The following is a 27,583-nucleotide window of genomic DNA, read 5'->3' as shown; positions in this document are numbered from 1 at the left end:
TTCTGGTTTGTTTGTGCCACATGGGCTGCAGATCTGTGTGTCAGTGGGTGGTGGCAAACTGGATACTGAAAGATGAGATAATGAAATAGTGACAAAACTTTGTGGTACCATATAAACTCCTGTGCTTTCATAGAGGTGCTTTCCAGCCTGGATTTTACTTGGCAAGTGGCTTTTGTGTTGCATTAAGTGTGTTATCACTTCATGTCAGAGACTTGGGTGTGTTTTTTTTCTGTTTCACTAAGTTGCTTTTTTGACTCAGAATTTAGACAGGAATTGGGGAAATCATTAGTAATCAACCACCACAGCAATTGAATGGGAAAGTAGCTATAGTTATTTCTGACATATTAGCTGCTTCAAATTAATTAGTCTATTTAGTAGGTTTGTGAGTCGGTATTCAAACAGTTACTATCTTTCGTGCAGGAATTAGCTTTAATATCCAGATCCAGCCCCTGCCTCTTCTCACACTCATTCCCACAGCTCTGTCTCCCTCATACATTACACTCCCTGCACAACGGCCTCTTGGAAGTTTCTTAAAATACTCCAGGGTCTTTGTAGTTATTTTTTCAGCCAGAAATTTTTTCCTTGTGCTGTTTGCAGCTTTAACATACTCAGGAATAAGCTTATTTTTCCTAAAATGGATAATATAAGATCAAAATAGAGTGTTAAAACATATTTATAGTCAGAAGGACATAATATTGAAAAGTTTTCAATTATCCCAAAAGTCAACCATAAATATAACATGTTTCTAATGAAAATTCCAATACATTTTTCATGGAATTTAAGAAATTGATCCTAAAATCTATATGGTATTGCAAATAGCTAAGAATAGTCAAGACACTCCCGAAGGATAATAAAGGAGGAGCACTTGCCATATATCGAAATTTACTTTTATACTGAAGTACTAAAGTTAGTGTGGCCGTGATACAGAGATAACAAGATGGGCCTCAGGAATAGACCAGAAAGCCAGAAATAACACATTAATTGCTGCAAAACTTCACAGATGACAGACACACACATTCATATATGCAATCTTTTGTATGTTCTCACATATTTACCATTATGATGTTCTTCATTTCTTCTTGTGTGTCTGAGCTACTATTTCGTATCATTTCTCTTCACACTGGAGTACTTCCTTAAGTATTTTCTTATAACAGAGTTATGCTGACAAGCAATTAGATTTTCTTAATCTGGGAATGTCTGTATCTTACTTTTATTTATGAATAATTTTACTTGATTTAGAATTGTTGAATGATTTTTTTCTTTTAGCACTTTTAATGTGTAATTCTATTGCCTCTGGCTTCCACAGTTTCTGATAGCGTTGGCCAAATATAAATTGTATTGTTGCTTCCTTGTATGTACAGAGTCTTATCTTTTTCTTTCTGTTTTCTAGACTTTATTTTGACTTTCAGCAATTTGATGATGATATTTCTAGGTCTTTTTTTTCAATATTCTACTTAGTGTTCATTGAGCTTCTTAAATCCATAAATTAATAATTTGCATCAAATTTAGGAAGCTTTCTGTCATTTTGTTCAATGTTTTTCTTCTGCCTCTTTCTCTCTGTTCTCTCCTTCTGAGGATCCTGTTGTGCATAATTTAGGATTCTGGAAATCATCCTGGATGCTCTGGATCTCTGTCATTTTCTTTGTTCTTTCTTTCTTTCTTTCTGTCTTCTTTCTTTTTTCCCTTCCTTTCCTTCCTTCCTTCCTTCTTCATTCATTTTTGATTGGCTGCTTTCTAATGATTTATCTTCAAGTTTACTGTTTCTTTCTCTGCCACCTCAATCCTACTGTTGATTTCACTGAATTAACTTTTTATCTCAGCTACTTTTTTCAATTTTATTATTTCCATCTGGTTCTTTTTATAATGTCTATTTCTCTGTTGATATTTTATATTTCCATTCATTGTTAGCCCATTTTCCTTTAATTCTTCAAAATTATTTTCTTTAATTTTAAAAACATATTTAAAAAACTTATCAATTTTCAAACTGACTATAAATGGCCTTTCTATGGCTCTCTAATTTCTAGGATTTTTCTGTTAAATCCTGCTGGTCTACCCTTTATCCCAACTTGAACCCCAACCTTAGGCTGACAAAGCTTGGGGCTTTTCTCATCTAGTCTAAGTGGATTCACCATTTTATATTCAAGTAACCAGAATTACTTGCTGCCTTCCCATTCCAAGTTGATTCTACCATATCCGGCAGGAAAGTTGGCTTTTGCTTCCATTCCCAGGTCAGAGATGGAGAGGAAGATGGAGGAGTGGGAGTAACTTCAGGCAAGAAGGTCACAGGTTCCTGCTGTTTTTACCTGAATGTCCAAAATTTTTTTAAGAATAAATGTTTCTCAAATTATTATGTCCCTTTGGTTGATTTCCAGAGTCACTGAATGGTTGTTTTTATTAATGCTGTCCAGTTTTGCACTTGTTTTTTTATGAAGAGAAAAACCTAGACTTCTTTACATCACTATAGCAGGAAGTATTCCTCTTCACCATAGGTTTTAAGAGAATTAAATGAGTTTATTAATATAATTTGCTTAGAAGTGTCTAGAGTACTAAGCACTATATGACTTAGCTGTTATTACTATAACTATTATTTATTATGTTTCTGCCATGTGTTCTAGAAATAAGGGTTATAAGGCTACTATATAGAAACTAGGGGTATCCCTAATGCTGAATTCTAAATCCAGCAAAACTATTCAGAAATAAAGAAAAATAAAGACATTACCAGATTAAGAAAATCTAGTTACTATGGAAATTGGGGATAATTTCTATACAGTAAACTGGTAAGGAAAGGCTTCTCTGAGGAAGAAATAATTTAAATAAATACACAATGGAGGTTAGAAAGAGAACCATGGAGAGGTCTGGGAGGGTGGGGGGTAACAAATTTTTTAAAGGGATTGGCTACCACATTATATAGGAGGCCGAGCTTGCCTGACATGCCAGAAACAACAAGAAGGGCAGTGAAGCAGGAAGAAATTGGATAAGTGGGAATAATGTAGGCAATGTGATGGGTGGGCAATGTGGTGCCTGACCTTTGGTTTTGGCCCGAGGAAGACAGGAAAGCAAATGTAGAGTTTTGAGAAAAAATGTTGATTGATCAGAGCTGAGGTTTCAAAAGGATTACTCTGCTACAGAATGGAAAGTGTTCTTTTGTTTGGGTAGTAAAAATAGAAACAAGGAGATCAGAAAGAAGGCTGCTGTTCATAACCCAGGAGACACATGGGAGCTTAGACCAGGTAGTAATGGTTGAGAGTGTGTATAATTTCTGGATGTGTAAAGATTGTGGCAGCATGTGTGAGTAGAAGGAGGGTAAGCAAAAAGAGATCGGATTCTGGATATACAGGTATTTTGAAAGCTGAACTGATAGGATTTGTTACCAGATTAGATGTAGGAAACAAAGTGAAGAGAAGAATCAAGAATGATGCCAGGCTTTTTGGTTTTCTTACACATTATTTGTGTATAGGTAAAATTATATAATCATTTCATGGAACAACTTGGCATTCTGTAGGAAATTTAAAGATGCATGTGCCATACTTCTCGACAATTTTGCTTCTGTATTTTTACCCCAGAGAGACTTTTGTGCATATGCATCAAAGACATGTCTAAAATATTCATAGCAGCATTGTTCATGACTGCAAAATAAAGTGGAAGAAAACAGTAAAATTGATTTATATACTGTAGTATGTACATATTATGGAACAGCATAAAACTGTTAAAATTTAACTAATCACCACAGGAATGAAGGACACAGTGTTGCACAAAATAAGCAAACTGCTGGGCTTTAGTAGGCAGTTTTCCCCTGACAGTGTGAAGGAGACTGAGAGGTTTGGACTAAGCAAAATTCACCACAATGCAGCAAAGCGGCTGTGCCCAGACTGCTTCTCTAGATTCCTCCTCACTGGGCAGGGCATCTCTGCAGGAAATCCAGCAGCTCCAGTTAGGGGCTTACAGACAGGACTCTCGACTCCCTGGGACAGAGCACCTGAAGGGAGAGGCGGCTGCAGTCGCAGGTTCAGCGGATTTAATCTTTCCTGTCTGCCGGCCCTGAAGAAAGCAACTGACCCTAACAAGGGGGACTCTCCCAGCAGACTGCACCAGCTCTGCTAAGGGACAGACTGCCTCCTCAAGCAGGTTCCTGACCTTGTGCCTCGTGACTGGGAGAGACCTCCCAACAGGGGTCAACAGACACCTCATACAGGAGAGCTGAAGCTTCCAGAGGAAGGAGCAGACAGCAGTCTTTGATGTTCTGCAACTTCCATTGGTGATACCTAGGTGACAGGGTCTGGAATGGACCCCCATCAAACTGCAGCAGACCTGCAGAAGACGGGTCTAACTGTTAGAAGAAAAACTAACAAACAGAAAGCAACAACAACAGAAGCATCAACAAAAAAGACCTCCCACAAAACCCCATCCAAAGGTCCTCAGCCTCAAAGATCAAAGGTAGATAAATCCATGAAGATGAAGAAGAAACAGTGCAAAAACGCTGAAAATTCCAAAAGCCAGAATGCCTCTTCTCCTCCAAATGATCGTAACACCTCTCCAGCAAGGACACAGGACTGGACAGAGAATGGGATGGATTAATTGACAGAAGTAGGCTTCAGAAGGTGGGTAATAACAAAGTCCGCTGAGCTAAAGGAGCATGTTCTAACCCAATGCAAAAAGCTAAGAATCTTGATAAAAGGTTACAGGAGCTGCTAACTAGAATAACCAGTTTAGAGAGGAACATAAATGACCTGATGGAGATGAAAAACGCAGCACAAGAACTTCATGAAGCATACACAAGTATCAATAGCTGAATAAATCAAGCAGAAGAAAGGATATCAGAGTTTGAAGACTATCTTGCTGAAATAAGGCATGCAGACAAGATTAGAGAAAAAATAATGAAAAGGAATGAACAAAACCTCCGAGAAATGTGGGACCATGTGAAGATACCAAAGCTACGATTGATTGGAGTACCTGAAAGAGACTGGGAGAATGGAATTAAGTTCGAAAACACACTTCAGGATATTATCCAGGAGAACTTCCCCAACCTAGCAAGACAGGCCAACATTCAAATTCAGGAAATACAGAGAACACCACTAAGATACTCCATGAGAAGATCAACGCCAGGACACGTAATTGTCAGATTCTCCAAGGTTGAAACAAAGGAAAAAATGTTAAAGGCAGCCAGAGAAAAAGGTCAGGTCACCTACAAAGGGAAGCTCATCAGACTAACAGCAGATCTCTCAGCAGAAACCCTACAAGCCACAAGAGAGTAAGGGCAATATACAATATTCAATATTCAACATTCTTAAAGATAAGAATTTTTCAACCCAGAATTTCATATTATTAGAAATAAGTAGAATTTTGCTTCCTAGATTGGGCACTAGACACACAAAAGTTCATTTTATCATTATGATTACGATTATGTCTAACATATGTGCTTTATATATGCATCTATAATTCATTTATATACATGAAATATTGCATAAAATGAAATAATGATAAGCTATTAAAATACATCTACTAACATAGTGATCAATTTTAAAGTCACTGAGTATCAGATATTACCATTTTAATTTTCCAGTACCTACCACTTCTAGTCTTATATGCTGAAGATGAAAGTTTCTTTATTACAATTGCATTGAGATGAAAATAAGCAGGTCATATGATGTTTAGAGCTTTGGAATATTAATTAAGCATCAGGGCTTTGAAGAGAATTCCAGATGTTTGGTCATCATCATATTAACCCTTAAGCTCTACTTCACAGATATCGCAAAAACATCTCCCTAGTCCTAGAGCAGGGAGAGATTGTTGACCTATTATGCTTCATTTTTATTATCTGTTTCACCCCCTTAAAAATAAGGTTCATTAAAATAAGGATGTTTGTTTCCATCGCTGATGTATCCCAAGCTCTTTGAACAGAGACTGGCACAAAGTAGAAATTCAAATGGTTATCTGCAGTAGGCAGGGAAGAAAGAGAGAGAGAGAGAGAGAGAGAGCAAGAGGGAGGAAGAGAGAGGAGGGGGTAGAGAAAGGAGGAGAAGGGAAGAAGGAAGGACAGAGGTAGAAAACCTACCATCTGGGCCCCAAAATATGAAATACATGATCTTGCCATGCCCTTGGAGTTCTCTCTATGCCTTCTCTAATCATTTATTTCCTTCTTTCCCACCCATGAGATAATTATTGTTTTGAATTTTGTGATAATCATTCTTTTTTTTAGCTGTTATCCCTCTTTGTATAATTTTAAACAATGTATAGTTTAGTTTTGTCTGTTTTAAAACAGTATAAATGGAACTGTGCCATATGTATTCCTTTATGAATTGCTTTCCACTCAACAAGATGCTTTTTAAAATTTATCCATGACAACACAAATGTTGTTCTGTTTCAGCAGGAGTTTTCTGGATCTTGCAGAAAACATGAGACAGAAAAAAAGATCCAAATACTGTGCAGATATTTTTTAAATATTAGTATTTTGTTTAAGTCTGTACATATCATATCCTTAGGCCACAAATCAGGTGCATAAATAACATATCCTTCATTATTTCTTTGTGACCAAACATAGTTTCTAGCTATGTCCCCATGCTACCTGTTTGAAGAAAATATAAGCTTATCATTTAAGTGTTTTGACTGAATCAGAGTAAGCGAGGGTAATCCAGGGTTTCTGACCTCTCTTTCCTCCTCCTTTAGATGGCATTGCAGTCCCTGGGGACTAATGTTGTGGTATTAATGGATTTCAGATGAGCATCAGGTCCTTGCTTGACCTCTGGCCTCTCTCTCATCTTTCCAGACAGACAGCCCCCATTGGTTTTTGGCTTGTATCACCTTCTGACTCTGACCCCTTGCTTCCCCACAGCAGGCCCCCACATCTTTGCTTTCCACAGCTTGCTTGCTCTCTTTTCTTCTCCTTCTCATTGTACCTCTCAGGGTTGAAGGACAGGCTGCTCTTCACATCACAGAATCACTGGGGTTGACTGAATACTGCAGGCGCTTTCTCAGGCTCTCCTGTCCTGACATTCTACACAGCCACCCCTCCTCTATTCCTTGCACGCTGAGAACACCCACCTTGTTCAGAATGCTGGATAAGGGAACATGACAAAGATCTTCTCTAACCCCTGGATCCCTGACTTTTGCTCAGAATTCTTTCTTGCTTTTCCATCGGAAATAACTCAAAATGCACAGGGATGGCCAAACTCAGAGAGCAGGTCCCGTCTCAGAGACTATAACTGTCTAAGTCTCTTGAACCCTCCAACTCTTTTCTCCCTTACACCTTACTTTTAGTTTCATAGGGGGTGAAAAATATGTCACTGGAAGGGTAAGGAGTTAAACTTTTCCCTCCTCCAATTTGAATGGCACCTTCATACCCCTTTTTGCTTCTCTTAGGGAAAACCTAGATCCATGTCCAGGGAGTGAGAAACCTGGTCTCCTCTGGAAGTATGGGTGGGAAGGTAGAACTTGATTAAATATTTTCCAAAAACCTTTTAGCCATGCATGGATGTGGCTTTTGAATTTGAAGACAAAGGATGGATGCCTTTGTTTCTGGGGTAGCTTAGTAATAACCCCTGTGTCTCCTTGTCTAAATGGGCATAAGCCTGTGATAACAAACAAGTAGAAACAAAACCAGATCAGCTAATAATTCACAGTATCAGCTCATTAAGACACACAAAATAAGCTTTTGTAGTTGTTTCAGAAGAGAAATGAAAAACAATGTGTGATTACTAAATTAAGTGTATTTAAAATACTGTTATTCAAAGAACATTTATCAAGTATGTTTCATCACTTTCAGAAAAAAAAGATTAGAAGCTTATTTTTTCTTTGAATTTAAGTGATTTAATGTGGTGGAACTGCATCATGTGATACAAATTAAATGCATAGTTTTATATCCATTGAGGTGTTTCAGTATGGTTAATAAAGACATATTTCAGGAGGAAACTGAGCAACAAAAAAGATATTTTTTTATTATGGGGAAATCCGAATGAAAGAACAAAGCTGGAGGCATCATGCTACCTGACTTCAAACTATACTACAAGGCTACAGTAACCAAAATAGCATGGTACTGGTACCAAAACAGATATATAGACCAATGGAACAGAACAGAGACCTCAGAAATAATGCCACACATCTACAACGATCTGATCTTTGACAACCCTCACAAAAACAAGCAATAGGGAAAGGATTCCCTATTTAATAAATGGTGTTGGGAAAACCGGCTAGCCATATGCAGAAAACTGAAACTGGACCCCTTCCTTACACTTTATACAAAACTAAAGAGCTTCTGCACAGCAAAAGAAACTATCATCAAAAGAAACTATCATCAGACTGAACAGACAACCTACAGAATGGGAGAAAATTTTTGCACTCTATCCATCTGACAAAGGGTTAATATCCAGAATCTACAAAGAACTTAAACAAATGTACAAGAAAAAAGCAAACAACCCCATCAAAAAGTGAGTGAAGGATATGAACAGACACTTTTCAAAGGAAGACATTTATGTGGCCAACAAACATATGAAAAAATGCTCATCATCACTGGTTATTAGAGAAACACAAACCAAAACCACAATGACATACCATCTCACACCATTTAGAATGGTGATCATTAAAAAGTCAGGAAATAACAGATACTAGAGAGGATGTGGAGAAATAGGAATGCTTTTACACTGTTGGTGGGAGTGTAAATTAGTTCAACCATTGTGGAAGACAGTGTGGCAATTCCTTAAGGATCTAGAACTAGAAACACCATTTGACCCAGCATTCCCATTACTGGGTATGTACCCAAAGGATTATAAATCATTCTACTATAAAGATACATACATATGTATGTTTATTGCAGCACTGTTCACAATAGCAAAGACTTGGAACCAACCCAAATGCCCATCAATGATAGACTGGATAAAGAAAATGTGGCACATATACACCATGGAATACTACACAGCCATTAAAAAGGATGAGTTCATGTCCTTGGCAGGGACATGGATGAAGCTGGAAACCATCATTCTCAGCAAACTAACACAGGAACAGAAAACCAAATACAGCATGTTCTTACTTATAAGCGGGAGTTGAATAATGAGAACACATGGACACAGGGAAGGGAACATGATACACCAGAGCCTGTCAGAAGGTGGGGGGCTAGGGGAGGGATAGCATTAGGAGAAATATCTAATGTAGATGACGGGTTGATGGGTGCAGCAAACCACCACAGCGCGTGTATACCTCTGTAACAAACCTACACATTCTGCACATGTATCCCAGAACTTAAAGTATAATAAAAATAAAATAAAATAAAATAAAATAAATAAAAAACAAATGAGATAACCTGTTCTGTTTCATGCAACGTGTAGGACAATCTTAAGGTGTTAATTGAATTATTTAAACTATTTCTTCCCAGAAAATACTTAAAGGATTATAAAAGCCAGCTTAAAAACTTGAGGACTGTAACAGAGTATAAATAGTGAATTTGCCCTTCTTTCTGTTCAGCGTGTAATGCAGAGAACTTTAAAAATAAATGCAAGAAACAGTTGTTTTACCCTCCCCTGATTGACTCTCAAGAGTTTCTCTTGCTCCTTCTGAAAAGTATCACAGTTTAAATCAAGCCAAGTCTTCCTTTTGGTTTCAGAGCATATGAAAAAGTTGTTATTGGAACAATAAATAAGTAATCAATCTGAGTACCATCTTTATATTCCTCCTTTGCTTCTCTATGAAAAACCTAGGTCTGCGTCCATGGATGTCATCAGGAAATAAGGCTGAAGGGCTTCAGGCTCCATCCCCGAGCTCTGATTCTGTGGACACTTAGAGAGGCTTTTTCAGTGAATATTTTCAAATCACCTTTAGGACTGCTAGATAACAAGCTGCTCAGGGAGAATGAATAGCAGCGTTAGCCTTGGCACCCCACCCAAACTAGTTACAGAGCAGTGACTCTCAAAGACCTACATTCCCCTGTGGTATTTATCTGTGGTTTTATTTCACGGGTCTCTGTGAGCTTTCTGAGCACATTTTTTTATTTGCCAGCAATCTCTATTAGTACTCACCAGTGGGCCTCACTCTTCCACATCTGTTGCTGAGAGAAAGTAAAAACTGATTTTTTGAAAGTAACGAAAACATGTCAATGTTACTTTGTATTGAATTACTTTAAAAAGTTGTATTTATAAGGTATGTGTTCATAAAATATTTGCTATTCCTTTCCACTATCTTTTTAATTCGATCAAAACCCTTCATGTAAAGCTTACTTCACTTTATATTATAACTTCTAAGTTCCCAGAACTGAATCCTAAGCAATTCTGATAGAATATACGTGTACATTTTAGATTTCAAAAGGGACAAATAATCAAACAGAGGAAAACAAAGTCTTTCAGAAATAAAAACTGGAGCTTGCTATCATTCTCTCTCTAATTATGGTTCAAAATGTAATTAGAAGTTTAAATGAGATCATGTTAGTAATTTTATATATTTTAAATTATTAGTAAATTAAATTATTATATTATATATTTCCTTTATTCTTCCTATTTCCAATTTAACCTCTTCAGCTTTGTCTTCAGGTCATGTTCTACATCACGTTAGCAGTACAATAGAGCAGGAGTATGCATTTGATAAAGTGGAACTTTCAGAAGATAAGAATCATGAAATTCTAAGAAACGATATTCAGAGTCACTTAACCCTAGAAGAGCTGAACTAATTGTTTGAATGGTGAGTGTGTGCTTGTGTGTTATCCACTAACTCACTCATTCCTTTATTACAAAGGTATAACTCAAAAGTTTTCAACCTGGGCAGCCTATCAGCATCATCTGGACTACTTGATTTTTTTAAAGTTCAACATGCCCTTTCTCCAGTTCACAGAGGAAGGTCTAGGTAGAACACTTTCATGCATTTAAATCAGTGCAACAGGACATGTAGGGGAAGAGCAGGAAATACCAGCTCGTGGTCAGGACAAGCCAAGTACAGATCTAAATCTGAGCCAGCTTCACCTTGGCAGGCTGAAGTCAGGAAATGGCAATGGGAACCTTTGTAGTTATATCCATCTAGGGATGGGATAGTTCCATTATGTCTATCCCGCATGATATCTCTATCTTGGTTCATACTGCTGTACCCTGGAATGTTTGCTCTCTACTCCTGGGAAGATCCGTGGACAAGGTCATGACTGGTCCTGGAACATAAGGTTACTCTTCACACAACTCGAAGTCTAGCTACGCCTGTGTTTTCCTATCTCTCTACCTTTGGTTTTGTTCTTCCCTCCTCGTAGAATGCTCTTCTTGGGCCCTCTCCTCCATTCTGCTTATTAAAATCCTACCTGTCTTCCAAGATTCAATTAAAATGCCATCTTCTCCAAGAAGCCTATCATTTAGTTTTATAAACATAGCTGTCTCTTTCATACTGTAGTGTAGTTAGACTGCTTATCATATTCTACCTTGCATTCTCAAAATAAGAAGTGAGAAATGCATTTGCAGGAGGTCTACCCAAATTAGAGTTCTAGTAAGAGTGGAGGTGGAGAGGACATTTAACTACACATGCCTTATTGAGGTTCTGGCATTCTGCTTTGGGCATATGCACCATTTCTCTATGCAATGAGAGCCACTGTGTATTATGAGATATGATTGGAGTATGTTACAAATGTAAAAACCATGGATTTTGACAAAAGGTTGAGAACCACTAATTAAGTCATTACAAAAATATTTACAGAGACCCCCTATGTACCAGTGCAAACAAATGCCTGTCGTTTTTTTTTCTTGAGAGCAGAACTCATGGGCTGTTCAGCGTCAGATTTCTGGTGCCTCCAGAAATTAGATTAGATTAGAGGAAAGTTGGCTCCACTTTGTGGAAGTCTGATATTAATGGTGAGTCCACATAAATGAAATAGTATTACCCACTATTTTGTACTATGTTTTTGTTTGTTAGCTAAATGACCTTAAAAATCTGATAAATCACAAAAGGGCAAACTAAATGTAAGGATTGTTCCCCAAAAGTTTCTCCTAATGTTTTATGTCTGCATTTGCTGTTTTCTGATACCTCAAACCTAGTCACTTGCTCTAATTGTACTTTGCAATATGAGTAATGCATGCAAGAGTTCTTGGGAGTTTTGTGGCTTCTGAAAACTCTGGGACAAGAAGTGTGGAAATTTGGGAAGTAGAGGTAATAATGGGGAAGGGAGTATTGGGTTGGATGTTGCACTGTTGGACAGAGATGATGAGGCAGAGTAAGCTAAGTCTTTGGGTACAAGGTATGGAACAGCTCCCAGAGACAGTTCTCTCATTCTAGTGCCGCTCTCATCTAGTAGGAGTTTGATGTGTGACTAGAATTTGACTGGGTTCATGTGTAATGCTCACACCAAGGACAGACTCAAGACTTTGTTATATACCCCCAATAATTAGCCTGGCTCCAAATACTGAAAATACTTCCAAATTATTGGAAGCTCTGTTGTCTTAACTTTACACCTTCAAGAACAGAAATCCCTTTTTTTTGTCACCACTCATCTCCTCTCTCTCCAAAACCTAGAGGCTTCCGTTCCTCTTGATTCCAGGTCTCTATCCATCTCTCTTCTCATTCTGCTTCTAAAATACTCCCAATTTTTCAGAACAATTTAGTTCTGGTCTAAAGATTAATCAGTTCAACAAAGCAAAAGCCTGATGGTTTCCCTAAAATGACATCTATAGTTCTTCAAACAAAAATCACGTACCATACATAATATGCAATATTGCATATTGTCTGGGTTGATCATGGTTCGTCTGTTATTTTCAATTTCATTAGAATTCCTATAAAAATTTAATTTCCTCATTACCCTCAGGACATTTTTCAAAATCTTAATCACTGTACCTATGACCTATATTTGTAATTAGAAAATATCACGAGTTACTGAGTTAGATGGTTGCTTATATTTTTAACATTTTACGGTTTATTTAAATTATGTTTTTGCTAGAAAAGCTCATAAATTTTCTCAGTAGGAAACAAAAAATGGGAATAGTTTTATATCACTGGTTAAAAAATTTAAAAACAAAACTAGAAGTGTTTTTCACTAGAAGTAAGAGAAACATTTAAAATTGGTGGGAAAGTATTAACATTATTAAAAGATCAAATTTGCCTTATGATTAACATAGTATTTTAATATATTATGATAGTTCACTAATTAAACTTTATATATTGTTCGTATTTGAAACATCTTAAAATGCAATATTGTGTATTATGTACGGTAAATGATCTTTGTAATTATGTTGGCATTAATGCCAAATCAAATGTAGATTCATATTCTACTAACTACATCTTTATGTTCCAGGAAATACACTGAGTTTTATTATAGTCACTATCCTGTTTAGTCAGACAAATAACCCTACAATTTAGATATTATCATATCTAAATCCAAGGTGAGAACTTAGGTCTAAGGCAGCGAAGTAAGTCTCCAGCATCACAGGTGTATACATGTGTTACAAATGAATCTAACTTTCTCATTTCTTTTCATGGTTTCATATAGCACACAAAATTATATGGTATAGCTATGTGGTAGGAGTAAAGACAGAAAGAGGAAAGAATTTCCTGTGAAACCTTACCCCAAAGACTAGCATAATTGCTTCATCAAATCTACTTCTGTTTAATCTTAGCACAGTTTATCCAATGAGCTTACAAATGTGCTCATTAGTTATATCTCACAGATATTTTTATTTCTAAATGTTGAAAATTATGAATTTGGGAGTGAAATTTTTTATCATTTATTCACCCATTGACCATCTATACAAAAAAAATTACAGCTAACCCTACAAGGCAAGAATTTTAGCCTGACAAAAGTGAAGCTCACTCAGAGAACCTAAATTATTTGTCTAATGTCACAAAATTAATTTTTGAAAAGGTGGGGCTTTTCATCTATTTTGCCCAAATTCAAAACCAGTAACCTGTATCATGTTCTAGAAGTTAATTATGATGGGTTGGTTTAGTTAAGTTCTCTAAACTTCCCTCCAGAGCAAAAAGTGTGCTCAAAATCTACTGATGGAAGGATTCTGACAGCAGCAGAACTTAAGGATATTTTAAGTGATATTTTGTGTGTGAGGGTGTGTGTATGAAAAAGAGAGAGAGGGAGAGAGAGAGAGAGAGAGAGAGAGAGAGAGAGTGTGTGTGTGTGTGTGTGTGTGTGTGTGTCTCCTGTCCACTGTATTTGCATGGACAACAAAAGTAAGAAGGAAGGTAGAGGGAGCATGCCTGCATTCCCATAGAGATTATTAGCTGGCTTGGTGATGATAAAATGTTTTCCCAAGGGTGGCAGGACTAGGACAAGAAAGGGTCTGGGTTGGTAGGAAGATGAGTTATCAGATGATGTACTCTTTACTAAATTTGAAAGTAGGGGTGGTCTGTGAAACTCATCTGTCTTGGTGTAACTCTGAGATGTTTACTCATAGTTAGATATAGTCAGGATATTAGAAGTTATTTCCAGAAGATTCCACCAATCCTCTTCATCCAAGGTATGCATTTTTTCCCTCCCATTTGTTTAATGGGAACCTTAGCAGATGGTCCTTATTGAGTATTATAGATTTTTTTTTCTTTCTCTGTGTCATATCTCTTTGTTATGATTAACAATTTTAGCCAATACTGTCTTTACTGTTATTTTAGTTGTATCACTCAGAGCGTATGACATTTATTGTGTTGATATACAAAATCCATGCCACATTTTGGGCAAGGACTTCATGTCTAAAACACCAAAAGCAATGGCAACAAAAGCCAAAATTGACAAATGGGATCTAATTTGCACAGCAAAAGTAACTACCATCAGAGTGAACAGGCAACCTACAGAATGGGAGAAAATTTTCGCAACCTACTCATCTGACAAAGGGCTAATACCCAGAATCTACAATGAACTCAAACAAATTTACAAGAAAAAAACAAACAACCCCATCAAAAAGTGGGCAAAGGACATGAACAGACATTTCTCAGAAGAAGACATTTATGCAGCCAAAAAACACATGAAAAAATGCTCATCATCACTGGCCATCAGAGAAATGCAAATCAAAACCACAATGAGATACCGTCTCACACCAGTTAGAATGGCCATCATTAAAAAGTCAGGAAACAACAGATGCTGGAGAGGATGTGGAGAAATAGGAACACTTTTACACTGTTGGTGGGACTGTAAACTAGTTCAACCATTGTGGAAGTCAGTGTGGCGATTCCTCAGGGATCTAGAACTAGAAATACCATTTGACCCAGCCATCCCATTACTGGGTATATACCCAAAGGACTATAAATCATGCTGCTATAAAGACACATGCACACGTATGTTTATTGCGGCACTATTCACGATAGCAAAGAGTTGGAACCAACCCAAATGTCCAACAACAATAGACTGGATTAAGAAAATGTGGCACACATACACCATGGAATACTATGCAGCCATAAAAAATGATGAGTTCATGCCCTTTGTAGGGACATGGATGAAACTGGAAAACATCATTCTCAGTAAACTATCACAAGGACAAAAAACCAAACACCGCATGTTCTCACTCATAGGTGGGAAATGAACAATGAGAACTCATGGACACAGGAAGGGGAACATCACACTCTGGGGACTGTTGTGGGGTGGGGGTAGGGGGGAGGGACAGCATTAGGAGATATACCTAATGCTAAATGACGAGTTAATGGGTGCAGGAAATCAACATGGCACATGGATACATATGTAGCAAACCTGCACATTGTGCACATGTGCCCTAAAACCTAAAGTATAATAATTAAAAAATTGCAATTATATCTGTTATGACAGAAAAAAAAAATCCATGCCACATTTGTGTGCAAATAAATAAATGTAACTAATTCTTAAGGTATAACTTTCAGCATTTATGTTTCAGTATATGTTTTTCAATGTACAATATTCTTTCCTTAAAACTGTATTTCCATAACTCTACTAAACTGGAGATGGAATCAATATAAAGTCTGGTAAATAGTAAAGAGAAGAAACCTAATTTCAATGAGTTTAGAATTGTTCTAAAACCCACATGTAGCCAAAATTGTCCTTCTATAGTTCATCTTAATGCTTATGAGTTTACCAAATGCTTAGGAGTTAAAGAAATTATTTGTGATATTTATATTAAATTACAAAAAATAGGATTATATTGGGCATGATTATAACTTGTCAGATATACACACACATACACATACACACACATGCACACAAGACTTAATAATTTTCTTGATGCCATTTCAGGAGATTAAGGAATGATAGAGCACAATTCCACCTGAAAATCATATGTTATAACCTGTGTGACAGCATTAGCCCTTCCAGGTCTGTAATTCAATCAGAAATTTTGTTGTTGTTGTTAGCATATTTCAACATTTTTTAATAAGAGAAAGATATTTTCTGTGGATAAAGGGAAAGGAAATGTGATTTTATTCTTTTTTATTTTGAAAATCACAGATAGAATATCATTTCTTTACATAATAAAATTCTACATCAAAATATTTGCGTACTATTTGTTAGCAGACAATATTAATAGGTTTCTAGATAATCTCTCATTAGATTCTGAGAGTGTCTGCTGTAGTTGATAACAACTAGAGCTGGACTCCATAGGAATCCAGGCAACAATTCAAGTAGAGTAAAAAATAAGTTGAGTTATAAAGAAAAATGAATCATCTTAAGATCACCACTGATGAATACGAGAATCACAAAAGTTTCAATAGCAAAAGCAAAGTATATTAAAAATTAAGGAAAATATGCCAGTTATGTTTCTCTTCATAATTTTACCACAGTAGTTTTTTACAATCATGGCTGATTATAAATGAGAATCACATTTTTTTTCATAACTTCTTTACAGCATTTTCTCTAAATTATTAAAATAAGTACCCTTTTTTTTTTCAGAAGCAAGAACCAGTTCACAGAAGTGTGAGTTTATCCATCAGTAAACACCTTTAAGTAAAGCCTCATGCATGGTGGCAGCTCTAATTTGACCAAAAGACTTGGAGATTTTGATATGCTTGCTGGAAATCTACCCTGTCCTGTGTGAGAAAGGGAATCCATTTTTGCAGATTGCTCAATAAGCATCATGAGCCACATAAATAACAGCTGTAAACTCAATTCACCAGGCTCAACTGCTACCGAACAGATTCATCTAGTGGCTACATCAGCACCTTGTGCTTTCAAATATCTGTTTCAATGGCATTTTGTGGCATTTGTCTTTATCGAGTGCCAATAAATTTTCTTTGAGCAGCTAATTGCTAATTTTGTCATTTCTACAATAAAGCTTGGTCCACCTGTTTTCACCTTAGATTGTCCCTTTTCTAAAAAGTCAAAAAGGTAGTGCAAATTTAAAAAAAAATTATCTTTTACTTTAATTCTACCATTTGTCCTAAGGGATAGATATCTTTGAGAACATGTATATATTATAGTGAGAGTGAATGGCAGGGATGAAACGTATCATCCAAAAACCCGCCAGGTTGTCCAAATAGTAGAAAGGTGAGTTTTACTGGCAATATCAGTTTGCAAATTGGGAAGAGACAGTCTCCAGTGTATAGGAAAGATGCTCTCTCTTCGAAGAGGGAAAGGGTAGTTGGGTTTTTATGCCTCACAGAGTCTGTATTACACAATAGAGGCATACATATTTAGCAGGTTTGGGGAAAAAGCTATACATATTTATGAGCAGAGTCAAGCACATGCCTTATGGGTAAACATATATGTAATGTACATCCCATGTTCATTTTGGGGTGGGGATTTAGCATTAAAATGAGGAGGAATTTGGCTCTTTCTTTTAAAGAAACATGGGATACAAAGAGTTTGTGGACAGTCTCTGTAAGCTGGCCAAAACTGGCTTGAGATCTTTAGTGACTTCTCAGTAAAGAATGTTTGTAAGATTGGCCCTCAGTCTTCTGAAAGTTGTAGTGGTGTGGGCTACAAATCAGTTAGGAAAGGTCTGCAATTTTTCTGGTATCTCCTATTGTTAGGGAGTTTAGCAAGAATGTGGTTTTTCTTGTAGCCATAGGAATTTAGGAAGTTTCCATGACAGTCAAGCTCTCAACACTCAACCTGGAAGTAACTTTTGTTTCCTTAACCTTAGGGTTCATCTTAGTTAATAAGTGGGCATTTATTTTGTTCTCTCAGAACATAAATGGTTTACTGTACTGTTTTTTTGGATTTGAAATTGACTTGTTTTCTACATAATTCAGTTTAAGGTTAGCTAAGTTATTTCTTCCTGGAAAAAGTCTGGTTTCTAAGAGCCGCTTTCCTACATCATCTTTTACTGTTATCAGTTTACTTAATAGTTAACTATGCTAGACTAGTAGGAGCACTCCAATAATTAATTAGCTAAGAATGGCTGATGTCCAGTATTGAATAATGTATCTTCACAAATAAGTATATTTATTTTTTCTATCTCGCCGTGCCTTCTCATGGGAGGTGGAAAACTTGGCTATAAAATATCATCAGATTAGTCAAGGTTCTCCAGAGGGACAGAAACAATAAGAAATACATGTGAAATGAAATTTAGTAGGGAGAATTGCCTCATGCAGTCACAAAGGCAAAGTCCCATGATGGGCCATCTGCAAGCCAGAGAGCCAGAAAAGCTGGTGGCTTGGCTCAGTCCAAATATAAAAGCCTAGAAACCAGGAGAGTGAACAGTGGAGCCCCAGCCCGAGGCCAAAGGCCTTAGACCACCCCCCTCCTGGGAGGCTGTTTGTACAAGTCTCAGGGTCCAAAGGCTGAAGAACCTGGAGCTGAATGTCCAACGTAAGGAGGATAAACAGCCCCTTCTGTGATGGAAGTTTCCTACTCAGAAAGGGAGAGAGAGAAAGCCAGAGCAAGCTGAGTGTCTCCCTTTTTCTACCTGCTTTGTCCCAGCTGCTCCCCTAGCTGATTGGATGGTGCCCACCCACATTCAGGGTAGGTCTTCTTCTGTCTCAGTCCACTGACTCATGGGTTAATCTTCTCTGGAAACAGTCACCTAGGCACACCCCAAAACAATGCTTCACCAGCCATCTAGGCATCCCTCAATTCAGTCAAGTTGGTACCTAAAATTACCCATCACAAGTCTACCCCTTGCTAGCTTGGCACCCATTATGCACCTCTTTAAACCACACCTAATCTCCAAATGAAGACTGTTAAAAGGTCATAATTCTGTCCAACATGGTAAAACTATCCTGTTTACAAGCCAACATGTACTAATCCCATCCTCAGAAGAAAGGATAAAGTTCATGAGTGTTGCTTACTCTTCTGATCTCCTGCAACTCAAATCTGATATAAAATTAACAATATTCAAATGCTGATATTAAGTCAATAAATCTTATGTTACATGATAAAGGAGAAAGAGAAAAGAAAACAAAGATACTTTCTTAAGACATGTTAATATACATACAAATGTATTCTTAACAAAATAGGAAATACTTATAAAAATTACAGTCCTCATTTCTGTATCTGGCCACATGGCTGTATATGGTATTTATACATGTCTTCTACTACCCATTCTGTATTCTGTATTGCCTTCAGTAAGCACCTCAGCTGGTCATGGTTCTTTGCCTGGCAGGGTGACCCAAACCTTCATTCCTGAAGAGTCTGGGCAATTCATAGTCCAGCCTATATTGAGTGGTTGTAGTTTCCCATTCACCTTCATCACAGGAGAGGGTAATACTAACAGCTGCTCTAAGGAACCTTCTGTATTCCAGAAATACTATTCTTTATCTCCATTGTGGAGCAGTAGGCAAATTTCCCCTTAGTAGCCTAGATCAGTCACCCTAGCCAACACCCTAACTCCCTTTTTAGCCTGTTGACTCAAGAATCATGAGGAACCCAAAGCAGCCGAGTCACAGTTTTAATTCCCAGTTCAGTTGAATCATTTTTGTGTCTCCTAGTAGAAGCATTCCTCCCTCTGGAACAAAGTTCCCTCCAGAACTAGGCCAGAAGAACATAATGTTGCAGAAACAGTGAGAAAAAATTTTGCTAGTGGGTCACTAGGGGTGATGGTAAGTAGTGCCACTTCCATTTCTACCCATTGATTCCAGACCTATGACTCCTGGCTATGCAGTACCATATGTTGGATGCTGATTCAGAACATATACAACCTTCTGGAGAAATCTGTCTCAGCCCTGTAAAATATTGTCACCTAGCTGGTACTGTAGAAGCCAGCTTCTTCAGGATAATGGGAAACATGCTAAGACCAGTGAATTCTATGAGCATGAGCTGATTGCTGCACTTTTTCCCTATGAAGTGAGTTCCTTGGTCAGAAACAATGCTGTGTGGAATAGGATGGCGGTGAATAAGTCATTACGTAAGTCTACAGATGGCAGTTTTGGCAATAGCATTGTATTCAGGGAAGACAAATCCATATCCATAGTAAGGACAGTAAGGACAAAATGCTGCCCCTTCTAATGGGTAGTAGTCTAATGGAATCAATCTGCCCTGGGGAATGGTGCCATATTAGGGCTCACTGTTGGTCTCTGAGTGCTTAGTCTGTTGGCCTCTGAGTGCTCACTGTTGGTCTGTGAGTGCTCAGTCTATGGCGAGGCAGTAGCCAGATCAGTCTTGGTGAGTGGAAGCCCATGTTGCTGAGCCCATGAATCACCTCTATCCCTACCACCATGGTCACTTTGTTCATGAGCTCATTGGGCAATGACAATGGTAGCTGAGGAGGAGGCTGACTGGTATCCACAGAATGGCTCATCCTATTCACTTGATTATTAACACCCTCCTCTGCTGAGGTCACCTTTTGGTAAGTATTCATATGGAACACAAATATTTTTACATTTTTTGCCCACTCAGAGAGGTCTATACACATAACTCTCCCCCAAATTTCTGTGTTATGAATATTCCAATTATGTTCCTTCCAAGTCTTTGACCATCCAGCCAAACCACTGGACCATGTATTCTCTCGTCCGTCCTCTGTCAACTGATTGTAGGGAACTCCCCATGAAGGCATAGTACAAACTGGGAGAGAGGAGGCAGTATAGAAGGAGTGAGAACTATGGGCATTTGGGCTACTTCATGTAACTTACTTGTGCCTTCAGGACCTGCTTCAGCCTGATCATGTGTATACCACTACCATCTGATGATAGAATACTGCTGTGTCTCCCCAACTTTATGGCTTAGTGGGCCAAATAACACCAAGTTAATGGTAGGCAGTTCAGGTCACATGGTAATTTGCTGGCCCAAGGCCAAGCATTCAGCTTTTACTAAGGCCTAGTAGCAGGTCAAGAGCTATCTCTCAAAAGGAGAGTAGTTATCTGCAGATGATGCCAGGCCTCATTCCAGAATCCTGAAGACCTCTATAGTGATTCACCTGTAGGGCCCTGCCAAAGGCTCTGAACAGCTCTTGGGTCACATGGCCCAAGTGGCAGAGCAGCTTGCATAGCAGCCTGGACCTGTTGCAGAGTCTTTTCCTGTTCTGTGCCCCACTCGTAACTAGCAGTTTTTTGTGTTACCCAGTAAATGGGCTAGGGTAACACACCCAAATATGTTGCCTTTAAAATCCAAATAGGTCCACTAGGCATTGTGCTTCTTTCTCAGTTGTAGGAGGGGCCAGATGCAACAACTCATCATTTACTTTAGAAGGGTTATCTTGACAGGCCCTACACCACTGGACCCTTAGAAATTTCACTGAAATAGAAGGCCCCTGAAGTTTAGTTGCATTTATTTCCCACCCCCTGACAATGCATGTCTTGTCAATAAATCCATAGTGGTTGTTACTTCTTGCTCACTAGGTCCAATTAACATAATGTCATCAATGAAGTGAACAGGATGATATCTTGTGGAAGGGAAAAGCAATCAAGATCCCTGCAAAATAGATTATGACATAGTGCTGAAGTGTTGGCATACCCCTGAGGTAGGAGGGCAAAGGTGTATTGCTGGCCTTGCCAGTGAATCAAACTGCTTCTGGTGGGCCTTATGGACAGGTATAGAGAAAAAGCATTCACCAGAACAATAGCTGCATAACAGGCACCAGATGTGTTAATGTGTTCAAGAATGAAACTACGTTGGGTATAGCAGTTGCAATTAGAGTCACCACTTGGTTAAGCTTACAATAAGCCATTGCCATTCTCCAGGATTCATCTGTCTTCTGTACAAGCCAAATAGGAGAGTTGAATGGGGATATGGTGAAAATCACCACCTCTGCATCTTTCAAGTCCTTGATGGTTGCAGTAGTCTCTGCAAACCCTTCAAGAATGCTACCTTATTTTTTATTTACTATTGTCTTAGGTACAGGCAGTTCTAATAGCTTCCATTTGGCCTTTCCTATCATAATAATCCTACTCACTAGTTAGGGAACCAATGTGGGGATTCTGCCCGCTGCTAAGTCTGTCTATTCCAATGATGCATTTTGAACTGGGGAAATGACTACATTATGGGTTCGGGGACCACTGGACCTGAGCTAAAGCTCCATTAATCACCTGACTTCCCTAACCTCTACTATAACTGGAGGGCCACAGTGATGTTTTCAGTCTCTTGGAATCAATGTCAGTTCAGAGCCAGTGGCCAGTCATCCCTGAAAAGTCTGATTATTTTCCTTTCCCTGATACAAGGCCAGAGGTCCCTTTGGGGAAGTATAGGACAAAGATTAACAGTATAAATTTTATGTAGTGCACCAGGGTCTTTTCCTCAACAGGACCTGGTCTCCCCTTCACTTAAAGGGCTCTGGGTCTGTAAACTGGCTCAAGTCTAGAAATTGATTGAGGGGTAGTGATTCCCTGTTATCATGATTTGAGTTAGACTTGTCTTCACTTGACCCAGAGATTTTGTGCTTCTACAGTTCAAGTAAGAGCATAGCAACCTTCCCATCTATTTTACTTCTAGGAACATCATGATTAATTAGCCAATGCTGGAGCTCTACACAAGTCGGATTATTCTGACTGTTGCTTTGCCTCTGCTGTTAATTCCAGTAACTACGCCCACCTTGCCTTTCACATTTGAGTGCCATCACTTGGCCCCTGACACCCAGGGATCCAGTTATTCCTATTGCATTTGTTTTCTAATTGAGCGATTGTAGTTCCCACTGTAAGTGCTGGAATGCAGAGAAGAGCAATCACAGAGATCTTTAAGGATGCTGGTGCTCCCCTCATAAATTTATTTCTTAAAATATTAGTGAAAGGTATATCTTCTGGACCCTCCCAGTGTGGGTGAGTAGGTTTCATGTGACAAGTCCACTGTAGCATTCCAATTTCCTTAAGCCTTTTAATTCCCTCCTCTAAATGAAACCAAGGTAGATCAGGCATCCCCAGCTCACTCATGGGGTGGGCTATTTTTGGGCTATTTTTTGATCCATGTTTCAGCCAGCCAGCCAAATAAACTTAGAGTGCCTTTTTTCACTCCTTGAGCTGCAATATTAAATGCAGAATATATGCTTCGTGGGCTCATATCAATAAATTTGGCCTCATTCTTTATGTTTCTTCCACCACAATCCCACATCCTTAATGTCCATTCCTATGAATGTTTCTTGGATTTCTGCTGGTATCAATTAGAACACTCAAGTAGTTCTTTTGGAGTATAGCGCACCTCCTTGTGGGTCACACTCTGAACCTCCCCTCTGGGATTTGAGTCTAATTACAGGTTTAGAAGCAAAGAGGGGTGGTGGGGGTGAATCACCACCAGGATTCATCTGTCTTCTCGAGGAGAATCAGCATTGTCTTGCCTGGCAACTGCTGTAGGGGAGACCATTACTCTTTTTTCCAGCAATGCAGTTAATCCCAGAGAGGGGTGGAAAGGAGATACCATTGTGGGTGGGGGTGCCACTGCCTCTGGGGGTGGAGAGGACCCTCACCTTGACAAAAAATACTCTTCAGAATTTACGAGCTCAATGCCCCCAGCTCCATCAGGGTCATCCCACACATCCCCATCCCCATTTAGATAATTCCATTTTTTTCCCCCAACCAATGCCCTCACTTTTAACACTAGATACCAGTAAAGGCTGAGAGTTCACCTTTCTATGTAACTCAGCCGATGGCATGCTGAAGGCTTGTGTTTGATTTTCAGCAGTTTAAGTCCTGTGGCTAAAGAAGAGGAGATTCTCCTTCAGGACACACTTAGAAACTTTTAGGGTATGTATGTGCATCTGGAGCTGGGAGTCAGAATCCCTGAGCTCATCTTTTTCTTTCCTCACTTTGTCCAGTGATATTAAGAGAACCCAACTAACTTCATTATCATTCCTTGATTTCCCACAAGAGTTTGAAGGTATGCATAGGGTCACTAAACTCCTTACCTCCTGAAAGTGGTGAATTAGGAGCATCAAGTGCCTTTATTTTGTGTATCTCTATAAACAGTTCATGCCAAAGACTATTTAGGTTTAATCAGATTATGGAGTCAGTTCCAGAAATCCCAAAACCAATTAAGGAAATTCATTTTAAAAATACTGTTCCTCTAGAACCATTCCTGGCATCAGTGTCTGTATTAGTCAGGGTTCTCCAGGGGGACAGAACCAATAGAATATATATGAAAGGGAATTTATTAGGGAAAATTGGCTCACACTGTCACAAAGGCAAAGTCTCACCACCATAGGCCGTCTGCAAGATGAAGAAGCAGTTGGTAGCATGGCTTTGAGGGAAGCCGGTAGTGTGACCATCTGAGTCTGAAAGCCTCAAAACCAAGGAGGCCAAGAATGCAGCCCCAGTCTGAGGCCAGTGGCCTTAGAGTGCCCCAGGAGGTGGCTACTGCCTCTCAGAGTTTAAGGGTCAAAGAAGCTGGAGTCTGGTGTCCAAGGGCAGAGGATAAAAAGGTGTCTACTCAGGAAGAGAGAGACAGAGAGGCCAAAAGAAAAAGCTGAGCAAGACAAATGTCTCCCTTCTCCTGCCTGCATTGCTTTACCCACATCCCTAACTGATTGGATGGTGCCTACCCACATTGAGCGTGGCCCAGTTCACTAACTCATGGGTCAATCTCTTCTGGACATACCCTCACAGCCATAACCAAAATCAGTACCTCACCAGCCCTCAATCCAGTCAAATTGACACCTAAAATTAATCATCACACTAAGAAAAGCCAAAAACATAAGAGGCAGTACATTACACACCAGGAGCATAATACACAGTTAGGATCTAGGACTCCAGAACTAGACTATCTTGTTCAATTCTGGTTCCTTATTAGTTATGTAATCTTGTACAATTGATTTAATCTTTTTTGTGTTTCAGTTTGCTCATTTCTAAAGTGAGGATCACAAAAATAGTCTCTGTCTCAAGAGCTGTTAGGAGGATTAAATGAGTCAATATATAAAAAGTGTTTAGAACTTGGCATTTTCTACAATAATTCTTTTTTTTTTTAATTTGAGACAGGGTTTCGCTGTGTCACCCAGCCTGAAGTACAATGGCATAATCATAGCTCACTGCAGCCTCAAACTCCTGGGCTCAAGAAATCCTCCTGCCTCAGTCTCCTGAATAGCTAGGACTACAGACACACACTACCATGCCTGGCTAAATTTTTACTTTTGTAGAGATGTGGTCTCACTATGTTCCACAGGCTGGTCTTGAACTCCTGGACTCAAGTGATCCTCTCTCCTCAGCCTCCCAAAGTGCATGAGCCAATGCACTCAGCCTACATTAATTCTTATTCTCTTCAGCTCACATATGTTCCTTGAGACTGAATGGATATTTTATAGAAAGCTTCCTTAAAGAAGTGTACTATGGAAAAATATTACTTGCTCAAGATGATTTTGATATATATAAGATTATGCTTAACTCATGACAAAACATGCAATGGCACAGTCCATCAATCAGTCAAGTGAACCACTGTATAATGAATTATCTTGATAGGTGATTTCTATCATCTTTCCATTCTTAATTAACCTATCAAGATAGTCTATAAAGTTTATCCCCAAATGTCTCTCAAATCCATCCAGTTTTCTGATGAGTAAATCAAGCAATGGAATTAGCTTGTTCTGAATGGTTACTACAGCTGCTCACTCCATATAGTTATAAATGGACCATCTTTATCTAAATACTTTCTGTTAAGGATTCTGCTACTTCATATACCTGTCACAGAACCCTTTAGGGGGAAAAAAGGATTCTAAAAAAGAATGTTCTGTAAACCTAAATTTTCTCAAAAAGAGGACACTTTAGCTAATCCAGTAAACTTGGTTTATGACAATTCAATTCTTTCCTGAAGGGATTTTTACCATTTTAACTTTTATCTCTTAAAGTATGCCTAGATTTAGGCTGTATACAGCCCAAACTCTTCAGCTTCCCTAATTTTACTTCTTCTAGGACTGCTATTTATACTTTAGCTAATATAACTTCCTCTTGTTAATGATAGGAATCTAGGAAATTCCCAGTAATCATGCAAAAAATGTATACCTAAAGTATTTGATCTCTGTCATATGTATTTAATTTCTGCATTTTGTTCTTTCTCCAAAGAAAAAAATTATGCAAAGTGAAAAGGAAAGGAAAAGGGATCTAAAAGATCTCTTAAGGTAGGATTTAGTATGTCTTCATGTGAAGATGGTGAAAACCTACAACAATCTGATGCTCAAAGTTTATTGCAGTGTCATCTTCAAAACATAACCAAGGCCCATTCTTTAGCAAGGCAGCTGGGCAGTGAGTGGTCTTGGAAGCCATGCACTAATTTTGATTCATGTCAGGAAATTTTTGTAGAGTTAGCAATAGAAATTCAGTCAAGTTAATATTAACTCAAAGATATTAGCTCATCATTCTGGACATGGGATTCATTCAGAAGGCTCCTGTGTTCCCACATTACCCTTCCATCTTAGATGAGACTTCTACAAAATATGAAGGCATGTCTGCTGATTCAGAGAAACCCAAATACATCAGTAAGAAACAAAAACTTCATCAAATAAAGGCAGTACAACAAGAGTAAGAGAATAGTTTCGATGTAATTTGATGTAGAGATAATAAAACACCCACAACTTATATTAAATAAGTTCGCCTCCATCAGGACAGTTAACCTGTTACATGAGTCTTTAGAGATTAGAGATTCTACCGCTTCCCATAATCCTGACTGAAAGTTGTAGATCAATAAAGTACTTTGTGACTAATTGCTTAAAGTGCTTTTATATTAAAGCATGAATTTACAAGTTTACTTCAATAGGAGCAACTTGCATATACATCCAAGGGAGGCAATTTCTTCCACCACTACATTCACAGACTATAAGTAGATGAAGCTAGCTCTCTCCACATATCCCATCAAATAACCCCCCATCATAGCCAGCCAAAGTTAGGTATCGACATGTACATAACAGAGAAAGAAATAACATGGAAAACTCTTGTAAGAACCCAAGAGCCTTTCTCACCCCAGGTTAAAGCATAGCTGAATATGTGGAATTGATTTCTATCTTGGCTGATTCTTAGGCCCAATCAACACAGCTACTACCAACTCTCTAAAGCCTCTTGGAGTTAAAAGATCTGGTGGCTTCAAGCTAAAAGATGGATGGAAAAACATTTATTTCTGGGGGCATTTGGTAGCTCCAATTCAACTCAATTTACAAATTTGTTGAACAGTGTTTACAAAATATCATCAGGGATATCTATAGACTCCTAGAATTTTGGATTATGCCTACCACCAGCATTTGATGACTTGTTCTTCTGTAACAGATACTTACATGGTCAATATTATTTAGGCTGGTAAAGATTGTAAATGGGTTTAGTCTCCACGAGAAAAAAATCAAAGGAAACTTACTTTCCTGACTCTTCTTGCATCCTCCCTAGGTGGAAACTCATACAAAGAAGTGCC

At 38.3% G+C, this 27,583-nt stretch overlaps 1 protein-coding gene across 3 annotated transcripts in view; it reads left to right on the top strand.

Annotated features, from left to right (window-relative positions):
* The window catches only part of PDE1A (phosphodiesterase 1A), a 384,349-nt gene that overhangs the window by 334,739 nt on the left and 22,027 nt on the right, over window positions 1-27,583 (top strand). Inside the window, exon 15 of one of the 3 annotated variants that reach the window (XM_030803172.1) lies at window positions 16,793-17,189. The exons of 1 other annotated variant lie outside the window; for it this stretch is intronic. In XM_030803172.1, the coding sequence (XP_030659032.1) occupies window positions 16,793-16,836 (44 nt within the window). In that variant the 3' untranslated portion in view covers window positions 16,837-17,189. Of the gene's footprint in view, window positions 1-16,792; window positions 17,190-27,583 lie in introns of those variants that run through there. One more of the 3 variants, XM_003253813.3, reaches the window with a different exon arrangement.

The sequence above is a fragment of the Nomascus leucogenys genome, chromosome 22a, assembly GCF_006542625.1.
Source record: "Nomascus leucogenys isolate Asia chromosome 22a, Asia_NLE_v1, whole genome shotgun sequence".
Taxonomy (NCBI): domain Eukaryota; kingdom Metazoa; phylum Chordata; class Mammalia; order Primates; family Hylobatidae; genus Nomascus; species Nomascus leucogenys.
Note: the sequence above shows the minus strand (reverse complement) of the source record. Positions and strands in the feature narration are given on the sequence as shown.